Below are 15,177 nucleotides of genomic sequence, written 5' to 3'. Positions count from 1 at the left end.
CTATGTAAACAAGGCTGTTCTGTCACAGAGGAAGAGTGAGATCTTGTGTTTCAGCTAAGCTGAAACACAGATCTCTCTTTTGGTGTAGCACTTCCCCCCTCCACATAATTAGAAAGCATTCCCTAGGAGCACACTTAACCCCTTGATCACCACATTTTTTTTTTTAGCACTGATCACTGTATTGGTCCCCTAAAAGTGTCACTTAGTGTCAGATTTGCCTGCTGCAATGTTGCAGTCCCACTAAAAATCGCTGATCGCCGCCATTGCTAGTAAAAACAAAAAAATAAAAATGTCATCTATCCCATTGTTTGTAGAAGACACAATTTGCAAAATACACTTTTAGGATTTTTTTTGACCAAAAATACGTAACAAAATACACATTGGCCTAAATTGATGAAAAAGTTTGATTTTTAAAAAATAAATTTATTGGGAATGTTTTATAGCAGACAATAAAACAAAATTAGAATTTTTTTTTCAAAATTGTCGGTCTTTTTTTTTTTTTATAGCCCAAAAAATAAAAACCTCAGAGATGATCAAATACAACCAAAAGAAAGCTATATTTGTTGGGGGGAAAAGACCTCAATTTTATTTGGGTACAGCAGCGCACGACCAGGCAGTTAGTTAAAACAACGCAGTGCTGTATCGCAAACAATGGCCTGGTCATTAAGGGGGTTTTCCAAAGCTGAAGCAGTTAAACTTCTCCACAACTTTATCCCTGACTTGTCTGGTGTCTTCCTTTTGGTCTTCATGATGCTGTTTGTTTACTAAGGTTCTCTAACAAACCTCTGAGGGCTTCACAGAACGGCTGTATTTATGCTGAGATTAAATTACACAAAGGTGGACTCTATTTACTAATTAGGTGACTTCTGAAGGCAATTGGTTTCACTAGATTTTAGTTAGGGATATCAGAGTAATGGGGGCTGATTATAAATGCACGCCACATTTTTCACCTATTTATTTATAAAAAATGTTTTATTTTCCTTCCACTTCACAATTATGTTCCAATCTGTGTTGGTCTATGACATAAAATCCCAATAAAATACATTTACTTTTTTGTTTTTAACATGACAAAATGTGGAAAATTTCAAGGGGTATGAATACTTTTCTCTTACGTCCTCCGACAGTCGCCGCCTCCTCTAAGTCATCACTGTTGGGTATTGACTTCCGCTCCGCAGGAGTAGCTAGGCATATAGACTTAGTCAAAAACAAAAGGCATTTGCATATACACACCCATGGGGGCTGTCCCATCTGGTCAATACCCCCCTGCAGTGACCACTCCCAATTCAGTTTTAATCTGCCTAGAGTCAGGAGTAGTTAGGCTTCCCTGTGCTGGGGCTACAGTCTCAGCCTATCTAATCTTTTATTTGATTTTCTTTGAAAATGTCAGTTTTTCTTACTTTATTAGCTGTTTATTTTGTCAGCTTTAGTTTTAATCGACTCTTCGGAAGAAGATGGATTCATGCGGTGCTGGGATTCGGACTGGCCGCCCTGGGTTTCCAGGGCAGAGGGTCAGATGGGCCCCCAGCCCGCCATCGAGCGTTCAGCTATGGTTCGCCCTGGCATTATGAACGACCCATCCCTGTTCGCAGCAGGGATGTAGCCGTGAGGTGGCTACCTCACAGGACGCATCTGCAATACTGCAGTGCAATGTCCCTGGCTAACGGCATTCCCTGTCAGATGAGGACAGCGGCTTTCCGTTTCTGAGAGGCTCCCCACGCCATCTGGTACAGGTAAGTACTTCTGTGTGGGGCCTCTGTCTGGGGTGGCAGTCTATGTTGCTGTGTGTTCCCCGTGCCTGTGTGACTCCCTGATGCGGGCTCTGCGGGGATCGCTTGGACATGCGGTGCTGTGTGTTTTTGGGGGTCCCCTTCCCTGTGTCACTTCGGTGTTTGTGGGGGTGCAGACTGAGTGTGTGGCGACTGCAGCGGGCGAATCTGCACGGTCCGCCATTTTAAATATGGGCAGGCATGTTTGGCTTCTCTATGGGCAAACTACATGCTGGTTTTGGCGCCATCCGCCGCCATTTTGCGGTAGCAGAACGATCGTTCCGACCACATGTTCGGCGGCCATTTTGGCAGAGCCTTCCATGCAAATCCTATGGCGTAGCCATTTTCCCTGGGTCATGCAGCTTATAAGTTCAGCCTACTTTAGCAGCACTTCCTTTTCCTCTGATGCAGGACAGCGGTGGCAACACTCTGCGGAAGCTCTGCAGGTTATCGCTCTCGATATCTTTCTGTATTGCCGCTTCTGGCTCAGTTTTTTTCTTATCCTGTTTGGGGGTCTTTGTCACTGTAGCGGTGGGCTACGCACTCCGCAGCGATCTTAAAGGGACAGTACAAACTTCTTGCACTGTTATTTTTGTCACATTGGGCAATGGATTCTCAGGACAGGAAATTCCCCCCAGCTCTAGTGGGGGTCCCCAGTTCTCCTGTTGCCCCTCTGAGACCTGATTTGGCCGCTGTAGTGGCGACCTTGGTGTCAAATATGGAAATGCTGATGGCTGAATGTGCTGCAAGAAAGAGGCCTAGATGGTCTCTCTCCTCTGATTCAGATGGTGATATGGCTGCTGCGAGCCAGCCCTTTTCAGGGTCCCGCTCATCCTTGGACCCGCTGGGGTCTGAGGGGGAGGCAGAGGTGGAGGGGGTTGATACCTCCTCCCCGGGGTCCCCTGAGGAGCAGGCGACCATGGATGAATTAATTGTTTCTGTTAAGGAAACACTACATTTGGAGGATGAGCCCAGTCCTCCGGGCGTTGTGTCCTCATTTGGGACGCACAGGACCCGCAAGTCGGCGCAGGTTTTTCACTGCCCGGCTGAGTTTCATTACACTGTTAATGAGATGTGGCGCACTTTAAAACGACCATTCCTGGTGCCTAGTCGGTTCAAATTGCTTTATCCCTTTGCACCGGCTACGGAATCACGATGGTGTGTGCCCCCACAGGTGGATCACACTGTGGCCGTGTTAAACAAGGCTACCTTGATTCCTACGGAGGATTCGCCAGTTTTCCAGGAACCCACGGACCGGCAGTTGGAGTCTCTAACCCGCCATTCCTATACGGTGGTGGGCTCGCTCCTCAAACCCGTTTTCGCGTCCGTTTTGGTGGCTCAGGCGGTGGCTGATTGGACCAAGGTGCTTAGGAGCAACCTCGTGTCTGATAATGTTCCGCCTGCCCGGCTGGAAATGGTGGATCAAATCCACCAAGGAATCATGTATCTTAAATGAGGCCCCCTTAGTAGCACGCCTGTCTAGTGTCTCGGTACTTAACCAGCGACTGATATGGCTGAAGAGCTGGTCGGCTGACCAGTCCTCGCGGAAAACAGTTGCTGATTTTCCATATGCTGGTTCTCGTCTTTTTGGCAAGGCTTTGGATACCCTGGTGAAAGGCGTCATGGGGGGCAACAGCACCATGCTGCCCCAGTACCCGAAGAACAAGCCCTTTCGAGGCAAGCGGGGTTCTGCGCCTAGATCCAATCAGGGATCCTTTCGTGCCTTTCGGAACCAATCCAAGGGCAAGCCCTTCAAGGCCCAGGGCGGCCAGAAGAAGCCCTGGGCGGGCAAGCAGAAGTCTAGCAATGCCGGCTGGGCGGGTCAGTCCGCCTCTACCTGAAGGGGCGCCCTCACCCGTTTCAGGGGTGAGAGGACGTTTGCGCGGTTTCCTCCAACCTTGGCTGCTCCGGATATCGGACAGGTGGGTTCAGGAAATCATTCGATCGGGGTACAAGATCGAATTCCTTCCCTGGCCGGTGGACAGATTCTTTCCCTCAAATCTTCATTTGCCTCCGGGGCGTCTGCAGGACCTGCACCTAGCGGTTCAGGATCTTCTTGCTCAGGGGGTGATTGTCCCGGTGCCTCATCGGGACAGGTTTCGGGGGTTTTATTCAAATCTGTTCACTGTGCCCAGAAAGGAGGGCAAAGTGCGTCCCTATTTTGGACCTGAAAGCGCTGAACCGCTTTGTGCGCGTTCGGAAATTCCGTATGGAGTCTCTCCGCTCGGTGGTGGCCTCCCTGAGCCCAGGGGAATTCCTGGCCTCGATAGATCTCAAGGATGCGTACCTGCACATCCCCATTTTCGAGGGTCATTAGCGGTACCTTCGGTTTGCTATCGCAGAGGACCACTACCAGTTTGTGGCGTTACCTTTCGGTCTCGCAATGGCTCCAAGGGTTTTTACCAAAGTGTTGGCGCCGGTTCTGGGCCTGCTAAGGGCATAGGGCACTGCGGTCTTGGGTTACTTGGACAATCTACTTCTGAGATCGAGTGTCAGCCAGGACCTAGTGCGCGATCTGTCCACTACGGTACAGACGCTCCATGAGTTCGGATGGACCATCAACGTTTAGAAATCGACGTTGTCTCCATCGGTTCGTCTTCCCTATCTGGGAATGATTCTGGACTCTGCTCAGGCAAAGATGTTCTTGCCGGAGGAAAAGCTCCGGACCTTGCAGGACGAGCTCAGGTCCCTCGGACAATCAGTCCTCGTCACTCAGGACCTGTATGCGGGGCCTGGGGTTAATGGTGTCTGCCTTCGAGGCGATACCCTTTGCTCAGTTTCACACGCGGGCTCTCCAGGCGGAGATCCTGGCCAGGTGGGACGGACTGCCTCAGTCTCTGGATCTGAGTGTCTCATTGAGTCATCAGACCAGATTGGCTCTTCTGTGGTGGCTCCAGTCCCTGTCGGTGGCGGAGGGCAAGTCCTTCCGTCCGTTGGTGTGGACGGTGATTACCATGGATGCCAGCCTGTCGGGCTAGGGTGGGGTCCTGGGCAACCTGTCTGCCCAGGGCACTTGGTCGGAGTAGGAATCATCCCTCTCGATAAATGTGCTGGAATTGCGAGCGATAAAACTCTCTCTTCCAGTGGTCGGACCATCTTCGGGGTCGTCCTGTCCGGGTACAGACGGATAATGCTACGCGGTGGCTTACATCAACCACCAAGGAGGCACCAGGAGTGCGCGGGCGGCCCGGGAGGTGACCGACATTCTGTCTTGGGCCGAGACTCATGTCCCGGCGATTTCAGCAGTTCACATTCCGGGTGTGGAGAATTGGCAAGCCGACTATCTGAGCCGCCAGACCCTGGACTAGGGGGAATGGTCCCTGCACCCAGAGGTCTTCCAAATGCTGTGTGCGAAGTGGGGATCCCCGGACGTGGATCTGTTCGCATCTCGGCTAAACCGAAAGGTGGAAAGGTTCGTGGCAAGAACGCGCGATCCACTGGCGGACGCCTCGGATGCGTTAGTGGTCCCTTGGCATCAGTATCGTCTGATGTATGCCTTTCCTCCGATTCAGTTGTTGTCCAGGTTCCTCCGCAGGTTAACCTCGGAACCGCACCTGATGATGCTGGTGGCGCCGGACTGGCCTCGCCGGTCCTGGTACGCCGACGTTCACCTGGCAGTGGCGCCTCTGTGGCGACTGCCGATGCGAGAAGATCTACTGTCTCAGGGACCGATTTTCCATCCTGCTTTACAGCCGCCGGCTTTGACGGCCTGACTGTTGAGACCCCTGAGGTTATCCCTACTCTAATCAAGGCTAGGAAAACCTCCTCTGGTAAGATTTATTACCGTATCTGGAAAGCCTATTTCGCCTGGTGTGAGTCCAGGGGGTTCTCCCCTCGCTCGTACTCTGTGTCAAGAGTGTTGGCTTTCCTTCAGTCTGGGGTGGACCAGCGCCTGGCGCTGGCCACGATAAAGGGCCAGGTATCTGCACTGGCTATACTTTTCCAACGCCCTGTGGTGTCTCAGTCCTTGATTCGCACCTTCATTCAAGGTGTGTGACATTTGACTCCTCCCAGGAAGGAGCCTTTACCTCCATGAGACTTGAACTTGGTTCTGTCCGTGTTGCAGCGTGCTCCCTTTGAAAACATCCGGGAGATATCGTTGCCTCTGCTGTCTAAGAAGGTTGCATTTTTAGTGGCGATCACTTCGGCTTACAGAGTGTCGGATCTGGCGGTGTTGTCTTGCCGCTCTCCTTACTTGATCATTCCCAAGGATAAGGTGGTTTTGCGACCACCCCCGTCCTTTCTTCCTAAGGTGATCTCGGAGTTCCACCTTAATGAGGACATTGTCCTGCCTTCACTTTGTACGAAGCCTAAGCATCCTAAGGAGATTGCCTTGCATTCCTTGGATGTTGTAAGGGCGATCAGGGTTTACCTGTCGTCTACGGAATCCTTTCGGAAGACGTATTCCCTCTTTGTCCTTCCTGAGGGATCTCGGAAGGGCATGGCTGCGTCTGCAGCAACCATTGCCAAATGGATCAGACGGACCATTGAGCAGGCTTATGCTTTGAAGGAACGGGTTCCACCCTTCCCTGTTAAGGCGCACTCTACCAGATCTGTGAGTACGTCCTGGGCCTGTTGGCATCGGGCCTCGGTGGCCCAGGTGTGCAAGGCTGCGACTTGGTTGTCGGTGCACACTTTTTCCAAATTCTACAAAGTAGATGTTCTGGCATCAGCTGATGCTTCCTTTGGCCGCAAGGTTCTCAGTGCGGCAGTGCCATGAAGGACCCTTGAGTTTTTTCTGGGTCCCTGGCTGTTGGTATTTGCTTTCCTGGGCTGTTGCTCCTGTTGAGCATTGTTTTTTTCTGTTGCCCAGTAGGTTCTCTTACGGTGCATGTAAGATTCCTTTCTCTGATGTGGGTACTGCGTTGCCTTTTCTACGGTTGCGTCTCCCACCCCTCATGTCTATACTGCTTTGGGACATCCCAACAGTGATGACTTAGAGGAGGCGGCGACTGTCGGAGGACGTAAGAGTGAACTGAATTTTTGTAAAATCTTACCTGTAAAATTCCTTTTTCTGAGTCCTCCGACAGTCGCCGCCCCCACCCCTCTTTTGGGGTTCTTATTACCTACTGCTATGCTACCAAGTTGGGAGTGGTCACTGCAGGGGTGTATTGACCAGATGGGACAGCCCCCATGGGTGTGTATATGCAAACGCCTTTTGTTTTTGACTAAGTCTATATGCCTAGCTACTCCTGCGGAGCGGAAGTCAATACCCAACAGTGATGACTTGGAGGAGGCGGCGACTGTCGGAGGACTCAGAGAGAGGAATTTTACAGGTAAGATTTTACAAAAATTCAGTTTTTCAAGGCACTGTATGTGGCAGAAACTCCTGATGCACATTAGGAAAAATGTTTTACCTGGTAAAATGTTTGTCGTGCTGTGCCTGTAAGATTGTTTTGACATGGTCGATCTGTAGACAGGTGGCTCTGCAGGCAAATGTTTAGGAGTAGTTCTATATATTGATGTTTAGAAGGGTTGTAAAGGCTCAAGGTTTTTTACGTTTATGCATGAATGGAAAACGCCTTCTGCGTGCAGCTCCCTCCTCAGCCTCCCCTAATACTTACCCAAACCCCATCTCGATCCAGCATTGTGCAAAAGAGCAGCGGCTCGCCCGGGTCTCTTCTTACTCATTGGCTGAGACAGCCGTGGGAGCCATTGGCTTCAGCTACAGTCAATCACAGCCCGTGAGCCAATGAGGGGAGAGCGGGGATGAGGCTGAGACACTCTGTGTGTGAATGGACATGCAGAGCAGCGGCTTGGGAGTGAGCCTACTTGGATGCCCCCATAGCAAGCTGCTTGCTATGGGGGGCACTCGGCACGAGGGGGGGCTTCCCAAGAAGAGGAGGATCGGGACTGCTTTGTGCAAAACCATTGCACAAAGCAGGTATGTATGACATGTTTGTTAAAAATAAATCTTTTTTTTTTTTTATCACTTTAAACTTTTGTAATATTCTTAGTTCGGAATTAATGGCAGTTGATATACTTTGTATGTTTCTCTTCCAAGGCATTGCATTCACAAGATTTAATTACTTTTTTAAGAATCTGCATTTAGCAGTTTTGGACTGACAAAAGCATTAATATCTAATTCTAGGACCAGACAACTGTGCGCACTGTGGCATCTGCCACCACTGCAAATGAAATTCGTAGACAATCCAGTAGTTATGATGATCCCTGGAAGATCACAGATGAACAAAGGCAGTACTATGTAAATCAATTTAAAAACATTCAGCCTGACCTTAATGGATTTATCCCAGGTAAGGAGCGCATACTTCCTACTGCTTTGCAGTGTTTATCTTATTAGAATAATTGTGTTTCATTAGGAAGCCGTGGGCAGTGTTTTATATCATGATGGTAATTAATTTAGAATTTTTTATTTATTTGGCATTGCATTTAACCCATTCCGAAGACAGACAGATTTTGTAAGTGAGTAATCCTAAATGGCAGGTTTCATGCCCAAAAGTACCTGTATTGAGCTTAAAAACATTTAATTCTCCTTTGTTATACAGAGCCTTGCGAAAGTATAAGGCCCCCTTGAACTTTGCAACCTTTTACCACATTTCAGGCTTCAAACATAAAGATATAAATCTGTAATTTTTTGTGAAGAATCAACAAGTGGAACGAAATTTATTGGATATTTCAAACTTTTTTAACAAATAAAAAACTGAAAAATTGGGCTTGCAAATTTATTCAGCCCCCTTAAGTTAATACTTTGTAGCGCCACCTATTGCTGCGATTACAGCTGTAAGTCGCTTGGGGTATGTCTCTATCAGTTTTGCACATCGAGAGACTGAAATTTGTTGGAAGACAAATCTCCGTCCCAGTCTCAGGTCTTTTGCAGACTCCATCAGGTTTTCTTCCTGGATTTTTCCCTCTAAGATCTACAATGAACTGCCGGACTAGATGACTGGCTGCATAATCTAGATCCAGTGGTCACCCCAGTCTGGCCAGCGAACGCGCACAGACCTCAGCTCCACGCTAGTTTGGCCACAACATAGCCTCACCGGACGAAGGCTGGCCTGCGAGTTAAACGCCTCGTCAGGGCTCATACGATCTGGTCTCGGCCCGAGTCTCTGCGTTCCTCCTGCCCGACTGCCCCCTATTTCGATGGCGAGGCGTTCTGTCTGGAGCGGTGACCACCTGGTTCCTGGCATGGTGAGTAGTTGTCCACCTTCTTCCTTTGGAGGGTTTTGGGGTGGACGTGGGACAGTCGGATCCCCGGGTTCCCCTCCTTCTGGTCAGGCACCCCCCTTTACCTTTCCCCCCCATCCTACCCCCCCCCCAACTTTAGCTGGGGTTGTCTGTCCACCTCCTGGGTTGGAGCAGGGTGCCGGGGGGGGGGGGGGCACGCTACTGGCGACAAGCTGATCAGCTATGGGGGGTGGGTGCTGTACCTGGTGAGGGCTCCTGCCAGGGCCCCCCCGTTTTGCTTGGACCTGTCCTTGAGGCCTAGGGATCCCTCCTGGGTCCCTGGGAGCCTTGCGGGGCTGCACGTAGCCGCCGTTTTCTTGTAGCCGATGTGCTCAATGCACGGCGGCCATATTTGTGTAGGCCAGTGGCCATTTTGCGGTGGTTTGCCGTTGAAAGTAGCGGCAGCCATGACAGTGGAGCCCTGTGGGCGGCGATTTTGGTGGTGGGAGTTCCTTCTCATCCTGTGTTGCTGACTCCTTGATCTTTTCACTTCCTAATCGCCGCACATGGAAAGCTGATTATCCTGGTGGCTGCTGGTGCCTGTTTTTGTGGGTGGTGAATCTGTTGGGATCCTCTCCCTCTCTGCTGAGGATCACTTGGTGCTTGTGCCTGGCGACCAGGTGCTGCTGCCAGCACGGTGGGGGTTGTTCCTTTGCAGTGTTTTACGGTTTTTGGGAGGTCCCTCTGGTGACTCGTGGAGTCCTTGAAACACATCTCCCCACCTGATCCCCTCTCTGAGACTGCGCAGTCCTCCGGGTCCCAACCATTCATCGATGCACTGATGGCGGTCCTGAAGTCCTGGGTGGGGGTGGCCTTCAGGCGATGGGCTAGCAGAAAACGCCCCCCACCCTGAATCTGATTCGGCCGCCCTGCTGGGTCTATGACCACGCGCCTGGAGTCCTCAGATAGGGAGGATGATTCCTCCACATCTGCAACCGCGCACAAAAAATTGTTAGTGGATGCACTGATTGTATCTGTGCGTGAGACCTTGAAGATGAAGGCGCAGGTTCTTCGGCGTGTCTTTTGGCTCAAATGCTGGTCTGCGAATCGGACTTCTAGAAAGGCCTTGACTGATCTTCCCTTTCAAGGAGATTGCCTGTTTGGAACTACCCTGGATTACATCAATAAAGGTCTCACAGGGGGAAAGCATACCTTCCGTACGCAGGCTACTAAGGACAAGGACCTTTGTCGTATACGTGGGCCCTCCTTCTCGGCTCAGAAGAAGTTTTTTCGTGCCTCGACTGACAAGGGCTCAAAGTCTTTCAGGGCCTCCACTGGATATTCCAAACAAACCTGGTCTGGCAAGCCGAGAGCAGGCTTCTCCAGACCCGCCAACATGGCTCCTTCAGCATATATGTAGGGTGGGGGGACATCTTCGCTGGTTCCCGGACCTGTGGATTTCCCTGGTACAAGACAAGCGGGTACACAAAGTCATTCGGTCCGGCTAGAAGATTGTTTCGCTCTTGTCCCCCCGGCAAGGTTCTTTCCTTCCAACTCCAACACTCCAGACCTGTTACTTCAAGGGGTGTTAGCCAGAGTGCTCCTTCCTCTAGACAAACTCTAGAAATCGCAGGCTTCAATTCATCTCCTGCTGTCCAGCAGATGGTCATCCTTCCAGACTTGCATGCGGGTATTGGGCCTGATGACCTTCCTTCGAGGCGGTTCCGTTTGCATAGTTCCATACGAGGCCCCTGCAAGAGAGATTCTGGCCAAATGGGACAAGACTCTGCAGTCTCTGGGCAATCGGATCCGGCTGAGCCGGGGAATGAAAGAGTTCCTGATATGGTGGCTTCCTTCTCCGGCATTTCGGCTGGGCAAATCCTTCTTCCCCTTATTTTGGACAGTGGTCATCACCAATGCCATCCTGTCCAGCTGGGGATGCATCCTCAGCAAAAATTCTGCTCAAGGGAGCTGGACGCTGGAAGAGTCCAGACTACTGATCAATGTTTTGGAATTCCGAGCAATCAGACTGTGCCTGGACCATTGGACGGATCGTCTTCAGGGATGTCCAGTGCATATTCAGTATCAATCACCAGGGGGGCACAAGTGTCCTGGCGGCTCTGGCGGTAGCTGGCATTCGGAGGTGGGCAAAACGGTTTGTTCCAGCCCTCTCCCCCGTACACATCCCCAGGGTGGAAAACTGGTAGGCAGATTACCTCAGTCGGAAGGTGTTGGACCAAGGGGAGTGGTCCCTTCATTTGGAGGTGTTTCATCAGTTGTGTCTCCGGTGGGGCATCTCTGAGGTGGATCCGTTGGTGTCTCGGCACAACACAGGTACAGAGGTTTATGGCTAAGTAACGGGATCCTCTGGCAGACGCCAAAGACGCGCTGGTGGCCCTGTGGGGGGTCGCTATCTTCTGACTTATGCTTACCCTCCTCTCAAACTTTTGCCAAGACTTCTACACAGAAGGGATTCCCATCATCTAAGTGACCCCGGACTGGCCTCCCTGGGCTTGGTACGCTGATCTGGTGCGGCTGGTCGCCGACGTTCCTTGGAAGCTTCCTCTCAGGGAGGACCTGCTGTCCCAAGGACCAATCGTCCATCCTGCTTTACAGTTAATGGCTTTGATGGCTTAGTAGTTGAATGCTAGGGGTTGATGGATAGTTTGTCTGAGTCAGTGACTCAAACACTGTTAAAAGCTAGGTAATCTACTTCTAGGAAGATCTACCATCGTACGTGAAAGTCATACATTGCGTGGTGTGATTCTTAGGGTGGCTTGGATCTTGACCTTCCTTCAACGGGGGGTTGAGCAGAACCTAGCCTTGAGTACTATCAAGGGTTAGGTGCCAACCTTGGCAATGTTTTTGCAACACCCGTTGACCACATACTCCCTGGTGCGTTCTTTTCTTCAGGGAGTTAGGCACTTGGCCCCTCCAATGCGTTTCTGTTGCTGCCTTGGGACTTCAATTTGGTGCTCAGTCCCCAGAAACCTCATTTTGAGAATCTTCAGGAGATTCCCCTGCTTACACTTTCCCAGAAGGTGGCCACCTTGGTGGCTATTACCTATGTGCACAGGGTGTTAGAAATGGCGGCATTATCCTGTCGTTCACCTCACCTTACACAGAGATAAGGTGGTTCTTTGTCTCTGTCCATTGTTCCTTCCAAAGGTTGTCTCTGATTTTCATCTGAATGAATACATTGTGTTGCCTTCCCTGTGTCCTAGGCCAAAACATCTGAAGGAAATTGCTTTTACATGCCTTGGATATGGTCCTGGCAATTCGGGTGTACCTGGCAGCTATGCAGTCTTTTTAGGAAGTCAGACTCACTATTTGTTCTCACGGATGGACCTAGGAAAGTTTTGTCCGATTCCTCTGTGACCATTTCCAGATGGATCAGACAGTGATTCAGGCCTAGTCAATCAATTTAATTTCTGCATGGATCCAATGGTAGCTAGTACGTCAAATGCATTGGGAAAGGAAAATAGCCAACTTAGGCTGGTCAAGAAAAAAATTATATCACTATGGTATATATAATAAGGGGGCTGCACAATGGTGTAGTTAGCACTTTTGCCTAGCAGCAAAATGGTCGCTGGTTCGAATCCCAACCACAACACTACCTGCCTGGAGTTTGCAGGTGCTCCCTGTACCTGCGTGGGTTTCCTCCGGGTACTCCGGTTTTCTTCCACACTCCAAAGACCTGCTGGTAGGTAAATTGGCCCTTATATGTTTATGTATGAATGTGAGTTAGGGACCTTAGATTGTAAGCTCCTTGAGGGAAGGGACTGACGTGAATGTACAATGTATATGTAAAGTGCTGAGTAAATTGACGGCGCTATCTAAGTACCTGGAAAAAAAAAAAATATTAATCCCAGATAGTAGACGTGTGGAGAGTACAACATCCAGGGGTAAAGGATTATACATTCTATTCCTCAGTGCGTGGGAGGTACTCTAGACTGGACTATATCATTGTTGACCACAGTTGGCTGGACTCAGTAGTTAAAACTGTAGAAATAATATCCTTGTCAGATCACGCCCCTGTAACAATAAAGATGAAAATAGGAGATCAACAGAATAGAATTAGCACCTGGAGGTTGAATGAGGAGCTGATACAAGATAAGGAAGTTGAAGGTAGAATAAAAAGAGTTACAGCAATATTTTCAGCTTAATAAAACCCAAGGAATTTCCGAGGTCAAAAGAAAAGGTAAAGGATAAGTAGCATGAAAGCATTAATAATAGAAAAATACGAGTTAGAGCAAATACATAAAAGGACAGTAGACTTAGAAGTACAACACACCAATACATTAAAAAAAGAACTGAAAGATTTATTGGAACAGAACACAAGAAGGGTATTGAACAGAGTGGCCAAAGATAGGTACCAATGGGCTAACAAACCTGGGAAATATTTAGCAAAAATATTAACAAACCTGGGAAATATTTAGCAAAAATATTAAACAATGGGTTAACAAACCTGGGAAATATTTAGCAAAAATATTCAACAAAAAATCAGTGGGTTTTCTTGGAAAGATGAAAAATAATCAGGGGGAGATGGTACACTTGACATTGAAAATAGCAGATGTATTTCAAAGTTATTATAGGTCCCTATACTCTGTGAGACAAAAAGGGTCACCGAAAGCAGAATTTAAAAGAACGCAGATAATACAAGAATATATTAAAGAAGCAAACCTTCCTAGAGTACCAGCTGAAAACTTACAAATATTAGGGGACTTAACACAAGAAGAAATCGAAGTAGCATTAAAAAACACAGCTTCAGGAAAGAGTCCAGGGCCAGATGGGTTTACACTTCGATACTGTAGAAGATTTAAAGAACAAAAATTATGTACATGCATGAATGGACTAGGGGATGGGAAGGAGATGAGGAAGGCATCATTGGAGGCCCATATCCCAGTAATACCTAAATAAGGGAAAGATACCACCTTGTGCTCTAGTTATAGACCAGTAGCACTGGTTAATGTAGACCCAAAGCTATATTATTATTATTATTATTATTATTAATAATAATATTATTTCTATAGCGCCAGCAGTTTACGCAGCGCTTTACAATGTTAGAGGGAGACAATACAGTTACAATACAATAAAATACAAGAAGATTAAGAGGGCCCTGCTCAGAAAAGCTTACAATCTAATAGGGTGGGGCAGGTGGTACAAGAGGTTGGGAATGAGCTGTTGGAAGATTAGTTGGAGGTGTGATAGGCTTCCCTGAAGAGATGAGTTTTCAGGGATCGCCTGAAAGCAGCTAGAATAGGAGATAGCCGTACATGTTGAGGTAGAGCGTTCCAGAGGATGGGAGAGGCCCTGGAGACGAGCATGAGAGGAGGAGACAAGGGAGCTTGAGAGTAGGAGGTCTTGAGAGAAGCGGAGAGGAATGGTTTGGGTGATATTTGGTGATGTAGCTCGGGGCAGAGTTGTGAATGGCTTTGTATGTTATGGTTAGTATTTTGAATTTAATTCGCTGAGCAATCGGGAGCCAGTGTAGGGATTGGCAGAGAGGGGAGGCAGACACTGAGCGTTTGGTAAGGTGGATAAGCCTGGCAGCAGCATTCATGATGGACTGAAGAGGGGATAGCCTATGAAGTGGTAGGCCTAAGAGAAGGGAGTTGCAGTAGTCGAGGCAAGAAATAACAAGGGAGTGAATGAGTAGCTTGGTGGTTTCAGTTGTTAAAAAGGGGCGAATTTTTGAGATGTTTGGGAGGTGAAGTCTACAAGTTTTTGACAATGATTGGATTTGGGGCTGAAAGGACAGGTCAGAGTCTAGGATTTTTTTTTTTTTTTTGAGAGGAGACAGATAGATTTGAGTGTCATCGGCATAGAGATGGTATTGGAAACCGTGGGCGGTTATCAAGTAAAAAAGGGAGGCGGTGTAGATAGAGAAGAGGAGGGGTCCAAGAACAGAGCCTTGCGGAATCCCCACAGAAAGGGGCAATGGGGAGGAGGAGGTAGAGTTGTGGGTAACACTGAAGGAGCGCTGCGATAGGTAGGAGGAGAACCAAGATAGAGCAGAATCTTGGAGGCCAAGGGAACAGAGTTTATTAAGGAGCGGGTGGTCAACAGTGTCAAAGGCCACAGAGAGGTCAAGTAGTAAGAGTATGGAGTAGTGGCCATTGGTTTTGGCAGTTAGTAGATCATTGGTGAGTTTTAGTAAGGCAGTTTCTGTGGAGTGCTGTGAGCGAAAGCCAGATTGTAAGGGATCAAGAAGGTTATTTTCACTGAGGTAGGAACTGAGACGGTTGTAGACTAAGCGTTCCAGACGTTTAGACATGAATGG

The 15,177-nt window shown here is 48.9% G+C and overlaps 1 protein-coding gene across 4 annotated transcripts in view; it reads left to right on the top strand.

Moving 5' to 3' along the window:
- The window catches only part of REPS1 (RALBP1 associated Eps domain containing 1), a 215,214-nt gene that overhangs the window by 120,397 nt on the left and 79,640 nt on the right, over positions 1-15,177 (top strand). For all 4 annotated transcript variants that reach the window (XM_082249439.1, XM_082249441.1, XM_082249438.1 and 1 more), the window contains exon 6: positions 7,858-8,020. In XM_082249439.1, the coding sequence (XP_082105565.1) occupies positions 7,858-8,020 (163 nt within the window). The remainder of the gene's footprint in view (positions 1-7,857; positions 8,021-15,177) is intronic.

Source organism: Pelophylax lessonae (assembly GCF_965119305.1).
Source record: "Pelophylax lessonae genome assembly, chromosome: 3".
In the NCBI taxonomy this organism is placed as follows: Eukaryota; Metazoa; Chordata; class Amphibia; order Anura; family Ranidae; genus Pelophylax; species Pelophylax lessonae.
This window is presented reverse-complemented; position numbering and strand designations above follow the sequence as displayed.